Below are 27,510 nucleotides of genomic sequence, written 5' to 3'. Positions count from 1 at the left end.
CCTTCAATAATGGCCCCGTGTCTGGGAAAATGGCGTCCTCGAGGGGCGCATCTCCTCCGGTGTCACCAGACTTCTGTCCTGGCAGGTTCTCCGCATATTGGAGCGTCCTGGATCCGCCGACCGCGTGACCCCCGACGACCTGAGCTGTGTGCGGAATAACACCTACCAGATGCTGAGCCTGCTGGCCGAAGAGCGCCCCCGAGAGGAGGAGGGCCCCGGGCCCATCCTGGGCTATGTGGCCTCTGAGGGCGTCCTGGAGCGGCTGCTGAGGTGGCATCTTCAGAGAGACTTCACCGAGGACAAGAAGGTGATTCCATGCCTCGTGTGTACAGCGGGGGGCGCCGCACAGGGGGTGGGGGGGCCAACTGCACCTACCGGCTGGCGAATACATCCCTGGTGTCCAGGGCCAACTACACCCCGGGGGGCCAACTGCACCTACCAACCCATAAGTACATCCCTAGTATCCGGGGCCAACTACACCCCGGGGGGCCAACTGCACCTACCAACCCATAAGTACATCCCTAGTATCCGGGGCCAACTACACCCCGGGGGGCCAACTGCACCTACCAACCCATAAGTACATCCTTAGTATTCGGGGCCAACTGCACCTACCAGCCCTCGAATATATCCCGAGTATCCAGGGCCACCCTGCACCCCAGGGGGCCAACTGCACCTACCACCCCTCGAATACATCCCCAGTATCTGGGGCCACCATGCACCCCAGGGGGGCCAACTGCACCTACCAGCCCTCGAATACATCCCCAGTATCCAGGGCCACCCTGCACCCCAGGGGGCCAACTGCACCTACCACCCCTCGAATACATCCCCAGTATCTGGGGCCACCATGCACCCCAGGGGGGCCAACTGCACCTACCAGCCCTCGAATACATCCCCAGTATCCAGGGCCACCCTGCACCCCAGGGGGCCAACTGCACCTACCACCCCTCGAATACATCCCCAGTATCTGGGGCCACCATGCACCCCAGGGGGGCCAACTGCACCTACCAGCCCTCGAATACATCCCCAGTATCCAGGGCCACCCTGCACCCCAGGGGGCCAACTGCACCTACCAGCCCTCGAATACATCCCCAGTATCTGGGGCCACCCTGCACCCCGGGGGGCCAACTACACCCCAGGAGATGGCGGTTCCCAGGATCTGTTGTCAGTTGAGTCAAGAGCCGTCTACACGAACCGACTGAAAAAAATCAATAGATATCTACACACTTCAGGAGTGCAAGAGGGTCTGGGGCCCTGTGACTGCCAGGTATATGATCGATAAGGGGCCCCGACCTGTGACTGCCGGGTGTATAATTGATAAGGGGCCCCGACCTGTGACTGCCGGGTGTATGATCGATAAGGGGCCCCGACCTGTGACTGCCGGGTGTATAATTGATAAGGGGCCCCGACCTGTGACTGTCGGGTGTGTGATGGATAAGGGGCCCTAACCTGTGACTGCCGGGTGTGTGATGGATAAGGGGCCCCAACCTGTGACTGCCGGGTGTGTGATGGATAAGGAGCCCCGACCTGTGACTGCCGGGTGTGTGATGGATAAGGGGCCCTAACCTGTGACTGCCGGGTGTGTGATGGATAAGGGGCCCTGACCTGTGACTGCCGGGTGTGTGATGGATAAGGGGCCCCGACCTGTGACTGCCGGGTGTGTGATGGATAAGGGGCCCTAACCTGTCACTGCCGGGTGTGTGATGGATAAGGGACCCTAACCTGTCACTGCCGGGTGTGTGATGGATAAGGGCCCTGACCTGTGACTGCCAGGTGTATGACGGATAAGGGTCCCTGACCTGTGACTGCCGGGTGTGTGATGGATAAGGGGCCCCGACCTGTCACTGCCGGGTGTGTGATGGATAAGGGGCCCTAACCTGTCACTGCCGGGTGTGTGATAAGGGGCCCTAACCTGTCACTGCCAGGTGTGTGATGGATAAGGGGCCCCGACCTGTCACTGCCGGGTGTGTGATGGATAAGGGGCCCTGACCTGTGACTGCCGGGTGTGTGATGGATAAGGGGCCCCGACCTGTGACTGCCGGGTGTGTGATGGATAAGGAGCCCCGACCTGTGACTGCCGGGTGTGTGATGGATAAGGGGCCCTAACCTGTGACTGCCGGGTGTGTGATGGATAAGGGGCCCTGACCTGTGACTGCCGGGTGTGTGATGGATAAGGGGCCCCGACCTGTGACTGCCGGGTGTGTGATGGATAAGGGGCCCTAACCTGTCACTGCCGGGTGTGTGATGGATAAGGGACCCTAACCTGTCACTGCCGGGTGTGTGATGGATAAGGGCCCTGACCTGTGACTGCCAGGTGTATGACGGATAAGGGTCCCTGACCTGTGACTGCCGGGTGTGTGATGGATAAGGGACCCTAACCTGTCACTGCCGGGTGTGTGATGGATAAGGGGCCCTAACCTGTCACTGCCGGGTGTGTGATGGATAAGGGGCCCTGACCTGTCACTGCCGGGTGTGTGATGGATAAGGGGCCCCGACCTGTCACTGCCGGGTGTGGATGGATAAGGGGCCCCGACCTGTCACTGCCGGGTGTGGATGGATAAGGGCCCCGACCTGTGACTGCCGGGTGTGTGATGGATAAGGGCCCCGACCTGTGACTGCCGGGTGTGTGACGGATAAGGGGCCCTAACCTGTCACTGCCGGGTGTGTGATGGATAAGGGCCCCGACCTGTGACTGCCGGGTGTGTGACGGATAAGGGGCCCTAACCTGTCACTGCCGGGTGTGTGATGGATAAGGGGCCCCGACCTGTGACTGCCGGGTATGTGACGGATAAGGGGCCCCGACCTGTCACTGCCGGGTGTGTGACGGATAAGGGGCCCTAACCTGTCACTGCCGGGTGTGTGATGGATAAGGGCCCCGACCTGTCACTGCCGGGTGTGTGACGGATAAGGGGCCCTAACCTGTCACTGCCGGGTGTGTGATGGATAAGGGCCCCGACCTGTGACTGCCGGGTGTGTGACAGATAAGGGGCCCTAACCTGTCACTGCCGGGTGTGTGATGGATAAGGGGCCCCGACCTGTGACTGCCGGGTGTGTGATGGATAAGGGCCCCGACCTGTCACTGCCGGGTGTGTGACGGATAAGGGGCCCTAACCTGTCACTGCCGGGTGTCTGATGAATAAGGGGCCCCGACCTGTGACTGCCGGGTGTGTGACGGATAAGGGGCCCCGACCTGTCACTGCCGGGTGTGTGATGGATAAGGGGCCCCGACCTGCGACTGCAGGGTGTATGACCCCTCACCCCACGGCAAGAGTTAGGGGGATACGGGGCCCCGGAGACTGGGGTGGCGGGGGGCTACACGGTGCAGTGTTAACCCTTTCCTCTCTCCCAGGTGGAGCAGTTGAAGCTGTACGAGATGTTGATCAGCCAGTCGCGCCAGCCTCTCCTGCGTTACCAGCCGGTGCTGCGGCCCCTGGTCACTCTCCTGGGCTCCTTCTCCCCGGGGCCCGCCTCACCGGTGCTGGAAAACAACCTGGTCCTGCTGCTGAATCAGCTGTGCGTGTCACTGGCGCGGGAGCCCTCCACCCTTGAGCTCTTCTTCCAGGACCCCACCGGGCAGGAAGGCGCCGCCAACCTCCTCATCTTCTCACTGCTGGTGCCCTTCATCCACCACGAGGGGCTAATCGGCCAGCAGGCCCGCGACGCTCTGCTGCTCATCATGGCCATGTCCTCGGACAACCCCACCATGGCGCGGTACATCACCGAGAACTCCTTCTTCTGCCCCGTAAGTGATTACCTCCCCATAGCTGCATCTCCGAGTGGCTGCTGCTGCGTCTCCTCAGTGTGACGTTCGGTGCTGGCTGCTGCTGCTGCGTCTCCTCAGTGTGACGCCTGGTGCTGGCCTCTGCTGCTGCGTCTCACTGTGTGACGTCCGATGCAGGCTGCTGCGGCTCAGTGTGACACCTGGTGCTGGCTGCTGCTGCGTCTCCTCAGTGACGTCTGGTGCTGGCTGCTGAGGCTCCTCACAGTGTGACACCCGATGCTGGCTGCTGCGTCTTCTCACAGTGTGACGCCGGGTGCTGGCCTCTGCTGCTGCGTCTCCTCACAGTGTGACGCCCGGTGCTGGCTGCTGCTGCGTCTCCTCACAGTGTGATGCCCGGTGCTGGCTGCTGCTGCTGCGTCTCCTCAGTGTGACGCCCGGTGCTGGCTGCTGCTGCGTCTCCTCAGTGTGACGCCTGGTGCTGGCCTCTGCTGCTGCGTCTCACTGTGTGACGTCCGATGCAGGCTGCTGCGGCTCAGTGTGACACCTGGTGCTGGCTGCTGCTGCGTCTCCTCACAGTGACGTCTGGTGCTGGCTGCTGAGGCTCCTCACAGTGTGACACCCGATGCTGGCTGCTGCGTCTTCTCACAGTGTGACGCCGGGTGCTGGCCTCTGCTGCTGCGTCTCCTCACAGTGTGACGCCCGGTGCTGGCTGCTGCTGCGTCTCCTCACAGTGTGACGCCCGGTGCTGGCTTCTGCTGCGTTTCCTCACAGTGTGACGCCCGGAGCTGGCTGCTGCTGCGTCTCCTCACAGTGTGATGCCCGGTGCTGGCTGCTGCTGCTGCTGCGTCTCCTCACAGTGTGATGCCCGGTGCTGGCTGCTGCTGCTGCATCTCCTCACAGTGTGACGACCGGTGCTGGCTGCTGCTGCGTCTTCTCACAGTGTGACGCCTGGTGCTGGCTGCTGCTGCGTCTCCTCACAGTGTGATGCCCGATTCTGGCTGCTGCTGCTGCTGTGTCTCCTCACAGTGTGATGCCCTGTGCTGGCTGCTGTTGCTGCTGCAGCTCCTCAGTGTGACGCCCGGTGCTGGCTGCTGCTGCTGCGTCTCCTCACAGTGTGACACCCGGTGCTGGCTGCTGCTGCTGCTGCAGCTCCTCAGTGTGACGCCCGGTGCTGGCTGCTGCTGCTGCGTCTCCTCACAGTGTGACACCCGATGCTGGCTGCTGCTGCTGCAGCTCCTCAGTGTGACGCCCGGTGCTGGCTGCTGCGTCTCCTCACAGTGTGATGCCCGGTGCTGGCTGCTGCTGCTGCAGCTCCTCACAGTGTGACACCCGGTGCTGGCTGCTGCTGCTGCAGCTCCTCAGTGTGACGCCCGGTGCTGGCTGCTGCTGCTGCAGCTCCTCAGTGTTACGCCCGGTGCTGGCTGCTGCTGCTGCTGCAGCTCCTCACAATGACGCCCGGTGCTGGCTGCTGCGTCTCCTCACAGTGTGATGCCCGGTGCTGGCTGCTGCTGCTGCGTCTCCTCACAGTGTGATGCCCGGTGCTGGCTGCTGCTGCTGCTGCGTCTCCTCACAGTGTGATGCCCGGTGCTGGCTGCTGCTGCTGCAGCTCCTCACAGTGTGACGCCCGGTGCTGGCTGCTGCTGCTGCTGCAGCTCCTCAGTGTGACGCCCGGTGCTGGCTGCTGCTGCTGCGTCTCCTCACAGTGTGATGCCCGGTGCTGGCTGCTGCTGCTGCAGCTCCTCACAGTGTGACGCCCGGTGCTGGCTGCTGCTGCTGCAGCTCCTCAGTGTTACGCCCGGTGCTGGCTGCTGCTGCTGCAGCTCCTCAGTGTTACGCCCGGTGCTGGCTGCTGCTGCTGCGTCTCCTCACAGTGTGATGCCCGGTGCTGGCTGCTGCTGCTGCGTCTCCTCACAGTGTGACGCCCGGTGCTGGCTGCTGCTGCTGCAGCTCCTCAGTGTGACGCCCGGTGCTGGCTGCTGCTGCTGCGTCTCCTCACAGTGTGATGCCCGGTGCTGGCTGCTGCTGCTGCAGCTCCTCAGTGTTACGCCCGGTGCTGGCTGCTGCTGCTGCGTCTCCTCACAGTGTGATGCCCGGTGCTGGCTGCTGCTGCTGCAGCGCCTCACAGTGTGACGCCCGGTGCTGGCTGCTGCTGCTGCAGCTCCTCAGTGTTACGCCCGGTGCTGGCTGCTGCTGCAGCTCCTTAGTGTGACGCCCGGTGCTGGCTGCTGCTGCTGCAGCTCCTCAGTGTTACGCCCGGTGCTGGCTGCTGCTGCAGCTCCTTAGTGTGACGCCCGGTGCTGGCTGCTGCTGCTGCAGCTCCTCACAGTATGACGCCCGGTGCTGGCTGCTGCTGCTGCAGCTCCTCACAGTGTGACACCCGGTGCTGGCTGCTGCAGCTCCTCACAGTGTGACACCCGGTGCTGGCTGCTGCTGCTGCAGCTCCTCAGTGTTACGCCTGGTGCTGGCTGCTGCTGCTGCAGCTCCTCAGTGTTACGCCTGGTGCTGGCTGCTGCTGCAGCTCCTCAGTGTTACGCCCGGTGCTGGCTGCTGCGTCTCCTCACAGTGTGATGCCCGGTGCTGGCTGCTGCTGCTGCGTCTCCTCACAGTGTGATGCCCGGTGCTGGCTGCTGCTGCTGCAGCTCCTCAGTGTTACGCCCGGTGCTGGCTGCTGCTGCTACGTCTCCTCACAGTGTGATGCCCGGTGCTGGCTGCTGCTGCTGCAGCTCCTCAGTGTTACGCCCGGTGCTGGCTGCTGCTGCTACGTCTCCTCACAGTGTGATGCCCGGTGCTGGCTGCTGCAGCTCTTCGTCACCCTTCAGCTCTTGCAGCGGTACGTCACATTGCCCTCCAGCAGTCTGTGTATGTTTATGCCGCTGTTGGTTTCTGGTGTCGGCGCCCGCTTCCTCCACTGCCTCCACTATGTGTAGCCGGTGCTGCCGTCTCCTCGGATCCCCCCGCGTCCGCTGTCACTTCTGACATGTACCCAGTGGCTGGGACTGTGCTCTCGGTGCTGGTCATGTGGGAGACGCTATTCCTGGAAGCTTCCAGCAGGGATGGGGTTAATGTGCAGCCTGCGCCGGGTGCGGGGTGATGCCACACTGGCAATTACATGTGTGAGCGGAGAAGGGAATGCAGCCGCTCCCTGTTTGTGGCCGCTGCTGGCCCGGGGCCAGGTCTGTCCTGCCTCTGCCTGAATCTCCCGGCCTGAGCGCCGGTCCCTGCTGAATCACTGTGTAAGCTGACACCGGCCTCCAGCGCTGCCCCACGGCACCACATATCTCACCAGGCAGCTGCTAACACATCCTCCACCAGGGGGCGGCAGTGTGTGACACCTATGCCTCCGCTGCCCCCTGGTGTATGACCTGTGCCACCACTGCCCCCTGGTGTATGACCTGTGCCGCCGCTGACCCCTGGTGTATGACCTGTGCCACCGCTGACCCCTGGTGTATGACCTGTGCCACCGCTGACCCCTGGTGTATGACCTGTGCCACCGCTGACCCCTGGTGTATGACCTGTGCCACCGCTGACCCCTGGTGTATGACCTGTGCCACCGCTGACCCCTGGTGTATGACCTGTGCCACCGCTGACCCCTGGTGTATGACCTGTGCCACCGCTGCCCCCTGGTGTATGACCTGTGCCGCTGCTGCTCCCTGGTGTATGACCTGTGCCACCGCCGTCCCCTGATGTATGACCTGTGTATCACCTGTGCCACCGCCGCCCCCTGATGTATGACCTGTGTATCACCTGTGCCACCGCCGCCCCCTGGTGTATGACCTGTGCCACCGCTGCCCCCTGATATATGACCTGTGTATCACCTGTGCCACCACTGCCCCCTGGTGTATGACCTATGTATGACCTGTGCCACCGCTGCCCCCTGGTGTATGACCTGTGCCGCTGCTGCTCCCTGGTGTATGACCTGTGCCACCGCCGCCCCCTGATGTATGACCTGTGTATCACCTGTGCCACCGCTGCCCCCTGGTGTATGACCTGTGCCACCGCTGCCCCCTGATATATGACCTGTGTATCACCTGTGCCACCACTGCCCCCTGGTGTATGACCTATGTATGACCTGTGCCACCGCTGCCCCCTGGTGTATGACCTGTGCCACCGCTGCCCCCTGGTGTATGACCTGTGCCACCGCTGCCCCCTGGTGTATGACCTGTGCCGCCGCTGCCCCCTGGTGTATGACCTGTGCCACCGCTGACCCCTGGTGTATGACCTGTGCCACCGCTGCCCCCTGGTGTATGACCTGTGCCACCGCTGCCCCCTGGTGTATGACCTGTGCCACCGCTGCCCCCTGGTGTATGACCTGTGCCGCTGCTGCCCCCTGGTGTATGACCTGTGCCACCGCCGTCCCCTGATGTATGACCTGTGTATCACCTGTGCCACCGCCGCCCCGATGTATGACCTGTGTATCACCTGTGCCACCACTGCCCCCTGGTGTATGACCTATGTATGACCTGTGCCACCGCTGCCCCCTGGTGTATGACCTGTGCCAGCGCCACCCTCTGGTGTATGACCTGTGCCACCACTGCCCCCTGGTGTATGACCTGTGCCACCGCTGCCCCCTGGTGTATGACCTGTGCCACCGCTGCCCCCTGATATATGACCTGTGTATCACCTGTGCCACCACTGCCCCCTGGTGTATGACCTATGTATGACCTGTGCCACCGCTGCCCCCTGGTGTATGACCTGTGCCAGCACCACCCTCTGGTGTATGACCTGTGCCACCGCCACCCCCTGGTGTATGACCTGTGCCACCGCTGCCCCCTGGTGTATGACCTGTGCCGCTGCTGCCCCCTGGTGTATGACCTGTGCCACCGCTGCCCCCTGGTGTATGACCTGTGCCACCGCTGCCCCTGGTGTATGACCTGTGCCACCGCTGTCCCCTGGTGTATGACCTGTGCCACCGCTGCCCCCTGGTGTATGACCTGTGCCGCCGCTGCCCCCTGGTGTATGACCTGTGCCGCCGCTGCCCCCTGGTGTATGACCTGTGCCGCCGCTGCCCCCTGGTGTATGACCTGTGCCACCGCTGCCCCCTGGTGTATGACCTGTGCCACCGCTGCCCCTGGTGTATGACCTGTGCCACCGCTGACCCCTGGTGTATGACCTGTGCCGCTGCTGCCCCCTGGTGTATGACCTGTGCCACCGCTGCCCCTGGTGTATGACCTGTGCCACCGCTGCCCCCTGGTGTATGACCTGTGCCACCGCTGCCCCCTGGTGTATGACCTGTGCCACCGCTGCCCCCTGGTGTATGACCTGTGCCGCCGCTGCCCCCTGGTGTATGACCTGTGCCACCGCTGCCCCTGGTGTATGACCTGTGCCACCGCTGCCCCCTGGTGTATGACCTGTGCCGCTGCTGCCCCCTGGTGTATGACCTGTGCCGCTGCTGCCCCCTGGTGTATGACCTGTGCCACCGCCGTCCCCTGATGTATGACCTGTGTATGACCTGTGCCACCGCCGCCCCCTGATGTATGACCTGTGCCACCGCCACCCCCTGGTGTATGACCTGTGCCACCACTGCCCCCTTGTGTATGACCTGTGCATCACCTGTGCCACCACCACCCTCTGCTGTATGACCTGTGCCACCGCTGCCCCTGGTGTATGACCTGTGCCACCACCGCCCCCTGGTGTATGACCTGTGCCACCGCCACCCCCTGGTGAATGACCTGTGCCACCACTGCCCCCTTGTGTATGACCTGTGCATCACCTGTGCCACCACCACCCCCTGGTGTATGACCTGTGCCACTGCCGCCCCCTGGTGTATGACCTGTGCCACCGCCACCCCCTTGTGTATGACCTGTGCCACCACTGCCCCCTTGTGTATGACCTGTGCATCACCTGTGCCACCACCGCCCTCTGCTGTATGACCTGTGCCACCACCGCCCCCTGGTGTATGACCTGTGCCACCGCCACCCCCTGGTGTATGACCTGTGCCACTGCTGCCCCTGGTGTATAACCTCTGCCACCGCCGCCCCCTGGTGTATAACCTGTGCCCCCGCTGCCCTCTGATGTATGACCTGTGCCACCACCGCCCCCTGGTGTATAACCTGTGCCCCCGCCACCCTCTGGTGTATTACCTGTGCCCCCGCCACCCTCTGGTGTATGACCTGTGCCACCGCCACCCCCTGGTGTATCACCTCTGCCACCGCCACCCCCTGGTGTATGACCTGTGCTGATGCCACCTAGTGCTACATAACTGAAACGCTCTGTGCTTCTGTGTCAGCAGCAGATGGTGCTGAATCCTACTATTATATGAGGCAGACGTCAGATAATTGTGGACTCTGGGATCCCCTGGCATCAGAGAACATGACTTCTTCATTTTCTCCCCCCAAGATCCTGGCCACCGGGCTGAGCGCTCTGTACTCCTCTCTGCCGCGTAAGATAGAAGTGCGCGGGGACGACTGGCACTTCCTGCGGCGGGAGGACTGGATTGGTGTCTCTTCCCTTGTCCTGTTCATGAATTCACTTGAATTCTGTAATGCAGTCACTCAGGTGAGTGTGCGGTCAGTGTGCCTTCCCCTCTGCGTCCCCTGCCGACGTCAGTGCACCCCCTGCAGACGGCCCCACCTTCCCCTCTGTGTCCCCGGCCGACGTCAGTGCACCCCCTGCAGACGGCCCCACCTTCCCCTCTGCGGCCCCTGCCGACGTCAGTGCACCCCCTGCAGACGGCCCCACCTTCCCCTCTGCGTCCCCTGCCGACGTCAGTGCACCCCCTGCAGACGGCCCCACCTTCCCCTCTGCGTCCCCGGCCGACGTCAGTGCACCCCCTGCAGACGGCCCCGCCTTCCCCTCTGCGTCCCCTGCCGACGTCAGTGCACCCCCTGCAGACGGCCCCACCTTCCCCTCTGTGTCCCCGGCCGACGTCAGTGCACCCCCTGCAGACGGCCCCGCCTTCCCCTCTGCGTCCCCTGCCGACGTCAGTGCACCCCCTGCAGACGGCCCCACCTTCCCCTCTGCGTCCCCTGCCGACGTCAGTGCACCCCCTGCAGACGGCCCCGCCTTCCCCTCTGCGTCCCCTGCCGACGTCAGTGCACCCCCTGCAGACGGCCCCACCTTCCCCTCTGTGTCCCCGGCCGACGTCAGTGCACCCCCTGCAGACGGCCCCGCCTTCCCCTCTGCGTCCCCTGCCGACGTCAGTGCACCCCCTGCAGACGGCCCCACCTTCCCCTCTGTGTCCCCGGCCGACGTCAGTGCACCCCCTGCAGACGGCCCCACCTTCCCCTCTGTGTCCCCGGCCGACGTCAGTGTACCCCCTGCAGACGGCCCCACCTTCCCCTCTGCGTCCCCTGCCGACGTCAGTGCACCCCCTGCAGACGGCCCCACCTTCCCCTCTGCGTCCCCTGCCGACGTCAGTGCACCCCCTGCAGACGGCCCCACCTTCCCCTCTGTGTCCCCGGCCGACGTCAGTGCACCCCCTGCAGACGGCCCCACCTTCCCCTCTGCGGCCCCTGCCGACGTCAGTGCACCCCCTGCAGACGGCACCGCCTTCCCCTCTGCGGCCCCTGCCGACGGCCTCGTCTTCCCCTTCCCCGGCCATGCTGATCCTTTCCTGTGCCCCCAGGTGGCTCATCCTCTGGTCCAGAACCAGCTGGTGGAGTACATACACAATGGCTTCCTGGTGCCGGTGATGGGTCCTGCGTTGCACAAGGCGAGTATGGGGGTCTGGGAATAGCACAGGGTAATGTCGTCTGCTCCCGGTTCCCCGGTAAATCCTGCCCATCTCCCCCAGACTTCCATCGAGGAGATGATCGCCAGCACCGCCTACCTGGAGCTCTTCCTGCGCAGCATCAGTGAGACGGCGCTGCTGAAAACCTTCCTGAGATTCATCCTCCTGCACCGGCACGACAGCGCCACCATCCTGCACACCCTGACCAGCCGCATCGCCAGCAACTCCCGGGTGAGCGGCGACCGCTGAGGGCTTGTGCACTGGTACATTGTAGCAAAATGTCAGCACAGGACACCGATTAGGAAGCTTATACCACAGGATGGTCCAGACTGGAGTCTATTGTAACAAACCCTCAGCGGTGACGCTGTGAAATATCCCGTCAGGCCGGGGCGTCCGCCATACATGCCCCCAGGACTGTGAGCCGGGGGGGTGGGGGGGGATATGTTGTAGTCACAGGTCACCACTCATGCTCCTCTGCCGTCTCTTTCCTGCAGCTCTGCATGGTGTCTCTGACCCTGTTCCGCACTCTGCTCAACCTGAACTGCGAGGACGTCATGCTGCAGCTGCTGCTGAGGTAGGTGGGCTCCGCGCTCCGAGGGGGCCACCCAGAAACACACATGATGAGTAACCCTGACCTGACCACCCTACATCGTGTCTTATCCTCCAGTCACCTCCAGAGCTGCGCTCACTATTCTGCTATCATTTCACATATGGATACGTTCAGTCTGTTTTTGTCTCTTCTCAGATATCTCATCCCCTGCAATCACGTGATGCTGAGCCAGAGAAGAGCAGTGAAGGATTTGGACTTGTACTCAAAGACAGCGGATAAGTTCTTGTCCCTCATCCCAAAATGTTGCAGAAAGGACAGTTTGTTGTCCCAGGAAAGAGAAGAAGAGCACGCCACATGGAGTAAAGGTAAGAACAACAAGAACATATATACTTTAATACTGCCACTATGTACAAGAATATAACTGCTATAATACTGCCCCTATATACAAGAATATAACTACTATAATACTGCCCCCTATGTACAAGAATATAACTACTATAATACTGCTCCTATGTACAAGAATATAACTACTATAATACTGCCCTTATGTACAGTAATATAACTACTATAATATTGCTCCTATGTACAAGAATATAACTACTATAATACTGCCCCTATGTACAAGAATATAACTACTATAATACTGCTCCTATGTACAAGAATATAACTACTATAATACTGCTCCCTATATACAAGAATATAACTACTATAATACTGCCCCTATGTACAAGAATATAACTACTATAATACTGCTCCTATGTACAAGAATATAACTACTATAATACTGCTCCCTATATACAAGAATATAACTACTATAATACTGCCCCTATGTACAAGAATATAACTACTATAATACTGCCCCTATGTACAAGAATATAACTACTATAATACTGCCCCTATGTACAAGAATATAACTACTATAATACTGCCCCTATGTACAAGAATATAACTGCTATAATACTGCCCTTATGTACAGTAATATAACTACTATAATACTGCCCTTATGTACAAGAATATAACTACTATAATACTGCCCCTATGTACAAGAATATAACTACTATAATACTGCTCCTATGTACAAGAATATAACTACTATAATACTGTTCCTATGTGCAAGAATATAACTACTATAATACTGCCCCCTATGTACAAGAATATAACTACTATAATACTGCCCCTATGTACAAGAATATAACTACTATAATACTGCTCCTATGTACAGTAATATAACTACTATAATACTGCCCCTATGTACAAGAATATAACTACTATAATACTGCCCTAAGAGTACAGTTGCTGTAGTACCGCCTGTGTATGAGTACACCTGCTATAAGCCCCTCCGTGTATGAGTACAGCTGCTGTAGTACTGCCCCTTTGTGCGAGTACAGCTGCTTTAGTACTACCCCTTTGTGCTTGTACAGCTGCTGTAGTAGTGCCCCTTTGTGCGAGTACAGCTGCTGTAGTAGTGCCCCTTTGTGCTAGTACAGCTGCTGTAGTATTGCCCCTTTGTGCGAGTACAGCTGCTGTAGTACTGCTCCTTTGTGCGAGTACAGCTGCTGTAGTACTGCCCCTTTGTGCTAGTACAGCTGCTGTTGTATTGCCCCTTTGTGCATGTGCAGCTGCTGTAGTACTGCCCCTTGTGCAGCTGCTGTAATACTGCCCCTTTGTGTGAGTACAGCTGCTGTAGTACTGCCCCTTTGTGTGAGTACAGCTGCTGTAGTACTGCCCCTTTATGCAAGTACAGCTGCTGTAGCCCCCCCGTGTATGAGTACAGCTGCTGTAGTACTGCCCCTTTGGGTGAGTATAGCTGCTGTAGCCCCCTGTGTATGAGTACAGCTGCTGTAGTACTGCCCCTTTGTGCGAGTACAGCTGCTGTAGTACTGCCCCTTTGTGCTTGTACAGCTGCTGTAGTACTGCCCCTTTGCGCTTGTACAGCTGCTGTAGTACTGCCCCTTTGTGCGAGTACAGCTGCTGTAGTATTGCCCCTTTGTGCTTGTGCAGCTGCTGTAATACTGCCCCTTTGTGCTTGTGCAGCTGCTGTAATACTGCCCCTTTGCGTGAGTACAGCTGCTATAATACTGCCCCTTTGCGTGAGTACAGCTGCTGTAGTACTGCCCCTTTGTGTAAGTACAGCTGCTGTAGTAGTGCCCCTTTGTGCGAGTACAGCTGCTGTAGTACTGCCCCTTTGTGCTTGTACAGCTGCTGTAGTACTGCCCCCCTATCTGGTATAGCACCCCCTGGTGATAGTTTCAGGATCTGCCCTTCAGTGCCTTCTCTTCTGTCTCCGCAGCTCAGGGCAGCCCGAGCATTGACACGTCCTCCGTCCACACCGTGCCACGCCCCGCCACCCCCTCCAGGATGGGCTTCTTCATGCGTCAGTCTACCCCTGACAGCCCCTCGCACCGCTCCCCGGTCTTCTCCCCTCCGGACCCCAGCAGCCCCCGCCATGGCTCCGTCTCATGGGATGAAGTGTCTGAGCTGGACGGGAATTATCTGGAGTATTTGCAGGAGGCTCGGGCCGGCATTAACCGCTGCGCCCGTGCCTGTCGTGTCTGGTCCGCCCCCTATGATGGTGAGGAGCCCAGCCCCCGCAGTGTCTCGCCCCCCACCCCTGAGGAGGTCTCCGTGTCCCCCGATTATTTCTCTCCCCCTCCCTCCTCCTCCAGGAGCCAGGACAGGGAGCGGGAGTCGCGGCGGCACAGCATTACCCCGCGGACTAAGAAGCGCAGCCTGCAGGAGGAGGAGGCCGGGCACCGCGCTGCAGCCTGTGATGGCGGCTACTCCGAATCATCTCGTGATAGGGCATCGGTACCTGCTCTTATGAATGGGGCGGTGTCAGAGGAGCAGGGGCAACTGGGGGGCTCGCAGAGGGGGGCTGGGAATCTGGGGCAAACTGATAACTTTGAGATTAAAAAGGTGAAGAGGGAAGACGGAGCGATGAGCAGAGCCGACGGTGCGGAGCAGAGAGTCGGGGTGAAAGCGCCAGATCGAGGGGAGACACCGCGTTGGGCGGTGACTCAGTGGGACACAACAGACTCTGTGGACAGTCTGATCGATGAGCTGCTGGACCGGGCCCCGGCCGAGACAAATGGGGCCCATGTGAGCATCGAGGTGCTTGGGGAGGAACTGAAGAAAATGGAGGACAGCATGCGGGTGGTGGCCGTGCAGGAGGAGCCAGCGGACGGGCACATGACCATCCCCCCAGAGGACGAGCTAGATGGTGAAGACCACCGGGAAATGGACAACTCAAAGAGCCGCTCCGACTCGCTGACCCTCTTCCTGTGCAGCCCCCTGCGGGCCCAGAATGGAGGCCAACCATACACAGGTGGGCAGACGGCCACCACTTAATAATCTGAATAATGCCGGCCTCTGCCTGCCATCTGCCCCCCAACCTTTATGTGGCCGGCCTGTGCCTGCCCCCCCACCCTATATGAGGCCGGTCTGTGCCTGCCCCTCGCCCTATATGAGGCTGGCCTGTGCCTGCCCCTCGCCCTATATGAGGCCGGTCTGTGCCTGCCCCCGCCCTATGTGAGGCCGGCCTGCCCCTCGCCCTATGTGAGGCCGGCCTGTGCCTGCCCCCCACCCTATATGAGGCCGGCCTGTGCCTGCCCCCGCCCTATAAGGTTGGCCTGTGCCTGCCATCTGCCCCCACCCTATATGAGACCTGCCCCCCACTCTGTGAGGCCGGCCTGTGCCTGCCCCCGCCCTATATGAGGCCGGCCTGTGCCTGCCCCCCGCCCTATATGAGGCCGGCCTGTGCCTGCCCCCCGCCCTATATGAGGCCGGCCTGTGCCTGCCCCTCGCCCTATATGAGGCCGGCCTGTGCCTGCCCCCCGCCCTATATGAGGCCGGCCTGTGCCTGCCCCCGCCCTATAAGGTTGGCCTGTGCCTGCCATCTATCCCTACCCTATATGAGACCTGCCCCCCACTCTGTGAGGCCGGCCTGTGCCTGCCCCCGCCCTATATGAGGCCGGCCTGTGCCTGCCCCTCGCCCTATGTGAGGCCGGCCTGTGCCTGCCCCCGCCCTATGTGAGGCTGGCCTGCCCCTCGCCCTATGTGAGGCCGGCCTGTGCCTGCCCCCCACCCTATATGAGGCCGGCCTGTGCCTGCCCCCGCCCTATATGAGGCCGGCCTGTGCCTGCCCCCCGCCCTATATGAGGCCGGCCTGTGCCTGCCCCCCGCCCTATATGAGGCCGGCCTGTGCCTGCCCCTCGCGCTATATGAGGCCGGCCTGTGCCTGCCCCCCGCCCTATATGAGGCCGGCCTGTGCCTGCCCCCCGCCCTATATGAGGCCGGCCTGTGCCTGCCCCTCGCCCTATATGAGGCCGGCCTGTGCCTGCCCCCCGCCCTATATGAGGCCGGCCTGTGCCTGCCCCCGCCCTATAAGGTTGGCCTGTGCCTGCCATCTGCCCCCACCCTATATGAGACCTGCCCTCCACTCTGTGAGGCCGGCCTGTGCCTGCCCCCGCCCTATATGAGGCCGGCCTGTGCCTGCCCCTCGCCCTATATGAGGCTGGCCTGTGCCTGCCCTTCACCCTTTCATGTCACTTCCCACTCACTCCCCTCCATTGTTGTGCACCAGACTTGATGCCTTTCCTGATGCCCGGCTGGCACCGGGTGTAATCCTCTGTGATCCTTTTTGCCGCAGGTCCGTTCATCGCCATCATCTTTGCCAAGTTGGAGAACATGCTGACCAACTCGCTGTACGTTAACTTCCTGCTGACTGGCATGGTTGCACAGCTGGCATGTCACCCACAGCCGTTGCTCCGCTCCTTCCTGCTCAACACCAACATGGTGTTCCAGCCCAGCGTCAAGTCCTTGGTGCAGGTGAGGCAGATGGGGCTCCTCCTGCGTCTCTGGGCTTCGCACCCCCGGCGGCTCTGGGCTTTGCACCCCCGGCGGCTCTGGGCATAGCTCCGCCGGCGGCGTCTCTGGGCTTCGCTCCGTCTGCGGCTTTGGCCTTCGCTCCGCCTGCACCTCTGGGCTTCGCTCCGCCTGCGTCTCTGGGCTTAGCTCCGCCTGCGCCTCTGGGCTTAGCTCCGCCTGCGCCTCTGGGCTTAGCTCCGCCTGCGCCTCTGGGCTTCGCTCCGTCTGCGTCTTTGGGCTTCGCTCCGTCTGCGTTTTTGGGCTTCGCTCCGTCTGCCGCTCTGGGCTTCACTCCCCCCGCTTCTCTGGGCTTCGCTCCGTCGGCGTCTCTGGGCTTCGCTCCCCCTGCTTCTCTGGGCTTCGCTCCCCCTGCTTCTCTGGGCTTCGCTCCGCCGGCGTCTCTGGGCTTCGCTCCGCCGGCGTCTCTGGGCTTCGCTCCCCCTGCTTCTCTGGGCTTCGCTCCCCCTGCTTCTCTGGGCTTCGCTCCGTCGGCGTCTCTGGGCTTCGCTCCGCCGGCGTCTCTGGGCTTCGCTCCCCCCGCTTCTCTGGGCTTCGCTCCCCCTGCTTCTCTGGGCTTCGCTCCCCCTGCTTCTCTGGGCTTCGCTCCCCCTGCTTCTCTGGGCTTCGCTCCGTCGGCGTCTCTGGGCTTCGCTCCGTCGGCGTCTCTGGGCTTCGCTCCGCCGGCGTCTCTGGGCTTCGCTCCCCCCGCTTCTCTGGGCTTTGCTCCGTCGGCGTCTCTGGGCTTCGCTCCCCCTGCTTCTCTGGGCTTCGCTCCCCCTGCTTCTCTGGGCTTCGCTCCGCCGGCGTCTCTGGGCTTCGCTCCGCCGGCGTCTCTGGGCTTCGCTCCGCCGGCGTCTCTGGGCTTCGCTCCGTCGGCGTCTCTGGGCTTCGCTCCGCCGGCGTCTCTGGGCTTCGCTCCCCCCGCTTCTCTGGGCTTCGCTCTGTCGGCGTCTCTGGGCTCCGCTCCGTCGGCGTCTCTGGGCTTCGCTCCGCCGGCGTCTCTGGGCTTCGCTCCCCCCGCTTCTCTGGGCTTCGCTCCGTCGGCGTCTCTGGGCTTTGCTCCCCCTGCTTCTCTGGGCTTCGCTCCCCCCGCTTCTCTGGGCTTCGCTCCGCCGGCGTCTCTGGGCTTCGCTCCCCCTGCTTCTCTGGGCTTCGCTCCATCGGCGTCTCTGGGCTTCGCTCCGCCGGCGTCTCTGGGCTTCGCTCCCCCCGCTTCTCTGGGCTTCGCTCTGTCGGCGTCTCTGGGCTCCGCTCCGTCGGCGTCTCTGGGCTTCGCTCCGTCGGCGTCTCTGGGCTTCGCTCTGTCGGCGTCTCTGGGCTTCGCTCCGTCGGCGTCTCTGGGCTTTGCTCCGTCGGCGTCTCTGGGCTTTGCTCCGTCGGCGTCTCTGGGCTTCGCTCCGTCGGCGTCTCTGGGCTTCGCTCCGTCGGCGTCTCTGGGCTTCGCTCCGTCGGCGTCTCTGGGCTTCGCTCCGTCGGCGTCTCTGGGCTTCGCTCCGTCGGCGTCTCTGGGCTTCGCTCCGTCGGCGTCTCTGGGCTTCGCTCCGTCGGCGTCTCTGGGCTTCGCTCCCCCTGCTTCTCTGGGCTTCGCTCCGTCGGCGTCTCTGGGCTTCGCTCCGTCGGCGTCTCTGGGCTTCGCTCCGTCGGCGTCTCTGGGCTTCGCTCCGTCGGCGTCTCTGGGCTTCGCTCCGTCGGCGTCTCTGGGCTTCGCTCCGTCGGCGTCTCTGGGCTTCGCTCCGTCGGCGTCTCTGGGCTTCGCTCCGTCGGCGTCTCTGGGCTTCGCTCCGTCGGCGTCTCTGGGCTTCGCTCCGTCGGCGTCTCTGGGCTTCGCTCCGTCGGCGTCTCTGGGCTTCGCTCCCCCTGCTTCTCTGGGCTTCGCTCCGTCGGCGTCTCTGGGCTTCGCTCCGCCGGCGTCTCTGGGCTTCGCTCCCCCCGCTTCTCTGGGCTTCGCTCCCCCTGCTTCTCTGGGCTTCGCTCCCCCTGCTTCTCTGGGCTTCGCTCCCCCTGCTTCTCTGGGCTTCGCTCCGTCGGCGTCTCTGGGCTTCGCTCCGTCGGCGTCTCTGGGCTTCGCTCCGTCGGCGTCTCTGGGCTTCGCTCCGCCGGCGTCTCTGGGCTTCGCTCCCCCCGCTTCTCTGGGCTTCGCTCCGTCGGCGTCTCTGGGCTTCGCTCCCCCTGCTTCTCTGGGCTTCGCTCCCCCTGCTTCTCTGGGCTTCGCTCCGCCGGCGTCTCTGGGCTTCGCTCCGCCGGCGTCTCTGGGCTTCGCTCCGTCGGCGTCTCTGGGCTTCGCTCCGCCGGCGTCTCTGGGCTTCGCTCCGTCGGCGTCTCTGGGCTTCGCTCCGCCGGCGTCTCTGGGCTTCGCTCCCCCCGCTTCTCTGGGCTTCGCTCTGTCGGCGTCTCTGGGCTTCGCTCCCCCCGCTTCTCTGGGCTTCGCTCCGTCGGCGTCTCTGGGCTTTGCTCCCCCTGCTTCTCTGGGCTTCGCTCCCCCCGCTTCTCTGGGCTTCGCTCCGCCGGCGTCTCTGGGCTTCGCTCCCCCTGCTTCTCTGGGCTTCGCTCCGTCGGCGTCTCTGGGCTTCGCTCCGCCGGCGTCTCTGGGCTTCGCTCCCCCCGCTTCTCTGGGCTTCGCTCCGTCGGCGTCTCTGGGCTTCGCTCCCCCTGCTTCTCTGGGCTTCGCTCCCCCTGCTTCTCTGGGCTTCGCTCCGCCGGCGTCTCTGGGCTTCGCTCCGCCGGCGTCTCTGGGCTTCGCTCCGCCGGCGTCTCTGGGCTTCGCTCCGTCGGCGTCTCTGGGCTTCGCTCCGCCGGCGTCTCTGGGCTTCGCTCCCCCTGCTTCTCTGGGCTTCGCTCTGTCGGCGTCTCTGGGCTCCGCTCCGTCGGCGTCTCTGGGCTTCGCTCCGCCGGCGTCTCTGGGCTTCGCTCCCCCCGCTTCTCTGGGCTTCGCTCCGTCGGCGTCTCTGGGCTTTGCTCCCCCTGCTTCTCTGGGCTTCGCTCCCCCCGCTTCTCTGGGCTTCGCTCCGCCGGCGTCTCTGGGCTTCGCTCCCCCTGCTTCTCTGGGCTTCGCTCCGTCGGCGTCTCTGGGCTTCGCTCCGCCGGCGTCTCTGGGCTTCGCTCCCCCCGCTTCTCTGGGCTTCGCTCTGTCGGCGTCTCTGGGCTCCGCTCCGTCGGCGTCTCTGGGCTTCGCTCCGTCGGCGTCTCTGGGCTTCGCTCCGTCGGCGTCTCTGGGCTTCGCTCCGTCGGCGTCTCTGGGCTTCGCTCCGTCGGCGTCTCTGGGCTTTGCTCCGTCGGCGTCTCTGGGCTTCGCTCCGTCGGCGTCTCTGGGCTTCGCTTCGTCGGCGTCTCTGGGCTTCGCTCCGTCGGCGTCTCTGGGCTTCGCTCCGTCGGCGTCTCTGGGCTTCGCTCCGTCGGCGTCTCTGGGCTTCGCTCCGTCGGCGTCTCTGGGCTTCGCTCCGTCGGCGTCTCTGGGCTTCGCTCCGTCGGCGTCTCTGGGCTTCGCTCCGTCGGCGTCTCTGGGCTTCGCTCCGTCGGCGTCTCTGGGCTTCGCTCCGTCGGCGTCTCTGGGCTTCGCTCCCCCTGCTTCTCTGGGCATCGCTCCGTCGGCGTCTCTGGTCTTCGCTCCGTCGGCGTCTCTGGGCTTCGCTCCGTCGGCGTCTCTGGGCTTCGCTCCGTCGGCGTCTCTGGGCTTCGCTCCGTCCGCGTCTCTGGGCTTCGCTCCGTCGGCGTCTCTGGGCTTCGCTCCGTCCGCGTCTCTGGGCTTCGCTCCGTCGGCGTCTCTGGGCTTCGCTCCGTCGGCGTCTCTGGGCTTCGCTCCGTCGGCGTCTCTGGGCTTCACTCCGTTCATGGTTTCATCTCTTACAGGTTCTGGGCTCCGTGAAGAATAAGATAGAGGCGTTCGCAGCCACGCAGGACGACTTCCACATCCTCCTCCTCAAAGCCAAAAAGTTCCTCATCGCCCGGGGAAAGCTGGACTGGGGCGAGGGACAAGGATCTGTGCCCGCCCTGCGCCGCTCCGACACACTGGGTGAGGTCACTAACCGCCATGTCTGCAAGTATTGATGCTGCAAAACAGCGGAATAGTGAGTGCAGCTCTGGAGGTGACTGGAGGATAAGACACGATGTAACAGCAGAATAGTGAGAGCAGCTGTGGAGGTGACTGGAGGATAAGACACAATGTAACAACAGAATAGTGACTACAGATTTGGAGGTGACTGGAGGATAAGACACGGTGTAACAGCAGAATAGTGAGTGCAGCTCTGGAGGTGCCTGGAGCATAAGACACGATGTAACAGCAGAATAGTGAGTGCAGCTCTGTGTGTGCGCTCTGACTTTCCGCTCTCGCAGCTCTGGGTGTGCGCTCTGACGTTCCGCTCTCGCAGCTCTGGGTGTGCGCTCTGACGTTCCGCTCTCGCAGCTCTGGGTGTGCGCTCTGACGTTCCGCTCTCGCAGCTTTGGGTGTGCGCTCTGACGTTCCGCTCTCGCAGCTCTGGGTGTGCGCTCTGACGTTCCGCTCTCGCAGCTCTGGGTGTGCGCTGTGACGTTCCGCTCTCGCAGCTCTGGGTGTGCGCTGTGACGTTCCGCTCTCGCAGCTCTGGGTGTGCGCTGTGACGTTCCGCTCTCGCAGCTCTGGGTGTGCGCTGTGACGTTCCGCTCTCGCAGCTCTGGGTGTGCGCTCTGACGTTCCGCTCTCGCAGCTCTGGGTGTGCGCTCTGACGTTCCGCTCTTGCAGCTCTGGGTGTGCGCTCTGACGTTCCGCTCTTGCAGCTCTGGGTCTGCGCTCTGACGTTCCGCTCTTGCAGCTCTGGGTCTGCGCTCTGACGTTCCGCTCTCGCAGCTCTGGGTGTGCGCTGTCACATTCCGCTCTCGCAGCTCTGGGTGTGCGCTCTGACGTTCCGCTCTCGCAGCTCTAGGTGTGCGCTCTGATGTTCCGCTCTCGCAGCTCTGGGTGTGCGCTCTGACGTTCCGCTCTCGCAGCTCTGGGTGTGCGCTCTGACGTTCCGCTCTTGCAGCTCTGGGTGTGCGCTCTTGACGTTCCGCTCTTGCAGCTCTGACTTTCCGCTCTCGCAGCTCTGGGTGTGCGCTCTGACGTTCCGCTCTCGCAGCTCTGGGTGTGCGCTCTGACGTTCCGCTCTTGCAGCTCTGGGTGTGCGCTCTTGACGTTCCGCTCTTGCAGCTCTGACTTTCCGCTCTCGCAGCTCTGGGTGTGCGGTCTGACGTTCCGCTCTCGCAGCTCTGGGTGTGCGCTGTGACGTTCCGCTCTTGCAGCTCTGGGTGTACGCTGTGACGTTCCGCTCTCGCAGCTCCGGGTGTACGCTGTGACGTTCCGCTCTCGCAGCTCTGGGTGTGCGCTCTGACGTTCCGCTCTCGCAGCTCTGGGTGTGCGCTGTGACGTTCCGCTCTCGCAGCTCCGGGTGTACGCTGTGACGTTCCGCTCTCGCAGCTCTGGGTGTGCGCTCTGACGTTCCGCTCTCGCAGCTCTGGGTGTGCGCTGTGACGTTCCGCTCTCGCAGCTCTGGGTGTGCGCTCTGACGTTCCGCTCTTGCAGCTCTGGGTGTGCGCTCTTGCAGCTCTGACTTTCCGCTCTCGCAGCTCTGGGTGTGCGGTCTGACGTTCCGCTCTCGCAGCTCTGGGTGTGCGCTGTGACGTTCCGCTCTTGCAGCTCTGGGTGTACGCTGTGACGTTCCGCTCTCGCAGCTCTGGGTGTACGCTCTGACTTTCCGCTCTCACAGCTCTGGGTGTGCGCTCTGACGTTCCGCTCTCGCAGCTCTGGGTGTGCGCTCTGACTTTCCGCTCTCGCAGCTCTGGGTGTGCGCTGTGACGTTCCGCTCTCGCAGCTCTGGGTGTGCGCTCTGACTTTCCGCTCTCGCAGCTCTGGGTGTGCGCTGTGACATTCCGCTCTCGCAGCTCTGGGTGTGCGCTCTGACGTTCCGCTCTTGCAGCTCTGACTTTCCGCTCTCGCAGCTCTGGGTGTGCGCTCTGACGTTCCGCTCTCGCAGCTCTGGGTGTGCGCTCTGACGTTCCGCTCTTGCAGCTCTGGGTGTGCGCTCTTGACGTTCCGCTCTTGCAGCTCTGACGTTCCGCTCTTGCAGCTCTGGGTGTACACTCTGACTTTCCGCTCTCACAGCTCTGGGTGTGCGCTCTGACGTTCCGCTCTCGCAGCTCTGGGTGTGCGCTCTGACTTTCCGCTCTCGCAGCTCTGGGTGTGCGCTGTGACGTTCCGCTCTCGCAGCTCTGGGTGTGCGCTCTGACTTTCCGCTCTCGCAGCTCTGGGTGTGCGCTGTGACGTTCCGCTCTCGCAGCTCTGGGTGTGCGCGCTGACGTTCCGCTCTCGCAGCTCTAGGTGTGCGCTCTGATGTTCCGCTCTCGCAGCTCTGGGTGTGCGCTCTGACGTTCCGCTCTCGCAGCTCTGGGTGTGCGCTCTGACGTTCCGCTCTTGCAGCTCTGGGTGTGCGCTCTTGACGTTCCGCTCTTGCAGCTCTGACTTTCCGCTCTCGCAGCTCTGGGTGTGCGCTCTGACGTTCCGCTCTCGCAGCTCTGGGTGTGCGCTCTGACGTTCCGCTCTCGCAGCTCTGGGTGTGCGCTCTGACGTTCCGCTCTTGCAGCTCTGGGTGTGCGCTCTTGACGTTCCGCTCTTGCAGCTCTGACTTTCCGCTCTCGCAGCTCTGGGTGTGCGCTCTGACGTTCCGCTCTCGCAGCTCTGGGTGTGCGCTCTGACGTTCCGCTCTTGCAGCTCTGGGTCTGCGCTCTGACGTTCCGCTCTTGCAGCTCTGGGTCTGCGCTCTGACGTTCCGCTCTCGCAGCTCTGGGTGTGCGCTGTGACATTCCGCTCTCGCAGCTCTGGGTGTGCGCTCTGACGTTCCGCTCTCGCAGCTCTAGGTGTGCGCTCTGATGTTCCGCTCTCGCAGCTCTGGGTGTGCGCTCTGACGTTCCGCTCTTGCAGCTCTGGGTGTGCGCTCTTGACGTTCCGCTCTTGCAGCTCTGACTTTCCGCTCTCGCAGCTCTGGGTGTGCGCTCTGACGTTCCGCTCTCGCAGCTCTGGGTGTGCGCTCTGACGTTCCGCTCTTGCAGCTCTGGGTGTGCGCTCTTGACGTTCCGCTCTTGCAGCTCTGACTTTCCGCTCTCGCAGCTCTGGGTGTGCGGTCTGACGTTCCGCTCTCGCAGCTCTGGGTGTGCGCTGTGACGTTCCGCTCTTGCAGCTCTGGGTGTACGCTGTGACGTTCCGCTCTCGCAGCTCCAGGTGTACGCTGTGACGTTCCGCTCTCGCAGCTCTGGGTGTGCGCTCTGACGTTCCGCTCTCGCAGCTCTGGGTGTGCGCTGTGACGTTCCGCTCTTGCAGCTCTGGGTGTACGCTCTGACTTTCCGCTCTCACAGCTCTGGGTGTGCGCTCTGACGTTCCGCTCTCGCAGCTCTGGGTGTGCGCTCTGACTTTCCGCTCTCGCAGCTCTGGGTGTGCGCTGTGACGTTCCGCTCTCGCAGCTCTGGGTGTGCGCTCTGACTTTCCGCTCTCGCAGCTCTGGGTGTGCGCTGTGACGTTCCGCTCTCGCAGCTCTGGGTGTGCGCTCTGACTTTTCGCTCTCGCAGCTCTGGGTGTGCGCTCCGACGTTCCGCTCTCGCAGCTCTGGGTGTGTGCTCTGACGTTCCGCTCTCGCAGCTCTGGGTGTGCGCTGTGACGTTCTCCTGACTTCTTGTGTCTCCCGCAGTGAAGAGCCGGAAGCCGTCCATCGGAGAGCTGATCCTGCGGCACACTAACAGCCCCACGCGGGCGCGGCAGGCGGCACAGATGGCTTTCCAGCATGTCCGGGACGGGCAGGTCCTCCACGCCCTCTCGGGGACGTCCATCTTTAAGACCTCAGCAGAGAAGCAGAACGAGGCGCTGCGGGTGAAGAACGCTGTCTACTGTGCCGTCATCTTCACCGAGTTCATGAAGGAGCTGGCGGCCATCACCCAGGAGCACGCGGTGACCTCGCCGTATCCACCGCCGGAGGCCGAGGAGTGAGCGGACACTCATGTGGTGTAACCACTCCCGGTGTCCAGGGGTCCGCGGACCTGTGACTGCCCCTCCACCACCATGGACCAGGCACTGGAGCCATTATCAGTGGGCAGCTCTTCTCGGACCAAAATCGCCATCATCTGCGTCACAACCACCGGGGGGCGCAGTTTTTAACTTATTATTGCAGGTGTCTGTGTACATAGCTGTCTGTACATGTGTATATAGCCATATTTATAGACACGCTGCCGCACTGTGTCTACGAGCCGTTGTGGCCTGCGCCGGGTGGACGGGTGGTCCCGGCCCTTGCGGCAGCTTCTCGCCGTGTGTTGTCCTGTCCGCCATAATGACTGTGCCATAAGAAACGAGCCACTGTCCTGCCATCTGCTGCTCAGCACCGGAACTGCAGCGGAGACTCCACCGTGTGCGAGACCGCTGCGCCTGATCCAAGATTGTAGTCTGATGTACGGTCTGTGAGTGACTGTCACTGCGGCGTCTACGCTTTACCCTGCAAGAGTAGAGCGGCTGTCACATCGGGGGCCCGCGCTCCTCACATCGGGGGCCCGCGCTCCTCACATCGGGGGCCCGCGCTCCGCTCACCTCCAGAGCAGCTGTCACATCGGGGCTCACCTGCGCCGTCTCTGCCCGGTGTCTCTGTGAGTCTGATGTCGGCACATTGACGGTTTGCAATCAAACACACATCCGAATTGTAAGCGCAGCTCTGGGGGTGACTGGAGGAAAAGACGTGATGTGTGACATCACAGCCCCGCCCATTGGTCTGCAGGTGGGCGGAGTCTCATAGCGGCTTTTTAGCGAATGATTTTATTATTTTTTTTTATTTTGAGAATGACGAATCTGATCCTCTATGAATTCTGTGTCACCAATCAGAAGGTGGAATCCTGATAATTACAGCGGCCGCGAGTCTGTACAATCCGCGAGTCTGTACGTTTGTGATGATCTGTACAATCCGCGAGTCTGTACGTTTGTGATGATCTGTACAATCCGGGAGTCTGTACAATCCGGGAGTCTGTACAATCCGCGAGTCTGTACAATCCGCGAGTCTGTACGTTTGTGATGATCTGTACAATCCGGGAGTCTGTACAATCCGCGAGTCTGTACAATCCGCGAGTCTGTACGTTTGTGATGATCTGTACAATCCGCGAGTCTGTACGTTTGTGATGATCTGTACAATCCGGGAGTCTGTACAATCCGGGAGTCTGTACAATCCGCGAGTCTGTACAATCCGCGAGTCTGTACGTTTGTGATGATCTGTACAATCCGGGAGTCTGTACAATCCGCGAGTCTGTACAATCCGTGAGTCTGTACGTTTGTGATGATCTGTACAATCCGCGAGTCTGTACGTTTGTGATGATCTGTACAATCCGCGAGTCTGTACGTTTGTGATGATCTGTACAATGCGCGAGTCTGTACAATCCGTGAGTCTGTACGTTTGTGATGATCTGTACAATCCGCGAGTCTGTACGTTTGTGATGATCTGTACAATCCGCGAGTCTGTACAATCCGCGAGTCTGTACGTTTGTGATGATCTGTACAATCCGCGAGTCTGTACAATCCGTGAGTCTGTATGTTTGTGATGATCTGTACAATCATCGAGTCTGTACGTTTGTGATGATCTGTACAATGCGCGAGTCTGTATGATCCGCGAGTCTGTACAATGCGCGAGTCTATATTTTTGTGATGATCTGTACAATCTGCTCTGCTCCGTTTGCCGCTGCTGGCGGTTGTTTACATTGCCTCCTGTGTACGAGGTGTCGGCGCTGCGGTTGACGCACGGTTTGTTGCAATTTTTGCTCTCTCAAATCATGTGTGATGTCTGCGCCGACTACGCTCTGCGGACACTCTCTGCGCGGACCCTCGCTCCCTGCGCAGACCTTCTCGCTGTTTTGCACATTTAGCTTCCTGTTGATTTTATGTTTTGTGTTGCCAAATAGAAATAAGAGCGGGCCCGGCAGATGCTACATTGGAGTCAGGCTTCCTGCGAGGGGTTAGTGGTCAGGCCCCCGGGGTCGGAGGTTGATACGGCAGCCAAGCCTGCGGGGTCAGGGGGTTGGGACGGCGGCCGGGCCCGTGGCGTCAGGGGGTTGGGATGGCGGCCGGGCCAGGCGGTTGGGACGGTTGCCGGGCCCGTGGCGTCAGGCGGTTGGGACGGTTGCTGGGCCCGTGGCGTCAGGCGGTTGGGACGGCAGCCGGGCCCGCGGCGTCAGGGGGTTGGGACGGCGGCCGGGCCCGCGGGGTCAGGGGGTTGGGACGGTTGCCGGGCCTGCGGGGTCGGAGGTTGGGATGGCGGGGTCAGGCGGTTGGGACGGTTGCCGGGCCCGTGGCGTCAGGGGGTTGGGACGGCGGCCGGGCCTGCGGGGTCTTGCTCATCTCACTGCACGTTTATTAGTTTTAATTATTTTTTGCTGTAAGGGTTAAAAGGGAATTTAGGTGCCAGGATCCGGTCCATCAGGATCTGCTCCGTCCGGGCGTCACCCGTCTGTACCACGCTGTCCTCCCCCAGACATGATGGCGTCCGGGCCGCCTGCAGTGCACTGCCAGGAGTCGGTGTGTTGCACCCTGGGGGAGGGGATAATGAGGGGGTCACATGACCGGTCGCGCTGCCGCCTTCACACTGACCTATAGTGAGGTCCAGATGATGACGTCCAATAAATGGTGTCAATGATCCCTGTGTGGTCGTGTCTCGTGCTGTCGTCGTGGCGCCTCCCTGAGGACCA

The 27,510-nt window shown here is 62.0% G+C and overlaps 1 protein-coding gene across 2 annotated transcripts in view; it reads left to right on the top strand.

The window, feature by feature from the left end:
- Positions 1 to 27,458, top strand: part of FHIP1B (FHF complex subunit HOOK interacting protein 1B) — a 64,005-nt gene extending 36,547 nt beyond the window's left edge. For both annotated transcript variants that reach the window (XM_077298967.1, XM_077298968.1), the window contains exons 3-13: positions 86 to 307; positions 3,347 to 3,739; positions 10,055 to 10,213; positions 11,283 to 11,369; positions 11,451 to 11,618; positions 11,882 to 11,961; positions 12,133 to 12,302; positions 14,228 to 15,262; positions 16,586 to 16,764; positions 20,650 to 20,812; positions 24,489 to 27,458. In XM_077298967.1, the coding sequence (XP_077155082.1) occupies positions 86 to 307; positions 3,347 to 3,739; positions 10,055 to 10,213; positions 11,283 to 11,369; positions 11,451 to 11,618; positions 11,882 to 11,961; positions 12,133 to 12,302; positions 14,228 to 15,262; positions 16,586 to 16,764; positions 20,650 to 20,812; positions 24,489 to 24,784 (2,952 nt within the window). In that variant the 3' untranslated portion in view covers positions 24,785 to 27,458. The remainder of the gene's footprint in view (positions 1 to 85; positions 308 to 3,346; positions 3,740 to 10,054; positions 10,214 to 11,282; positions 11,370 to 11,450; positions 11,619 to 11,881; positions 11,962 to 12,132; positions 12,303 to 14,227; positions 15,263 to 16,585; positions 16,765 to 20,649; positions 20,813 to 24,488) is intronic.
- Positions 27,459 to 27,510: the final 52 nt, after the last annotated feature.

Source organism: Ranitomeya variabilis, chromosome 3, assembly GCF_051348905.1.
Source record: "Ranitomeya variabilis isolate aRanVar5 chromosome 3, aRanVar5.hap1, whole genome shotgun sequence".
Lineage (NCBI taxonomy): Eukaryota > Metazoa > Chordata > Amphibia > Anura > Dendrobatidae > Ranitomeya > Ranitomeya variabilis.
Note: the sequence above shows the minus strand (reverse complement) of the source record. Positions and strands in the feature narration are given on the sequence as shown.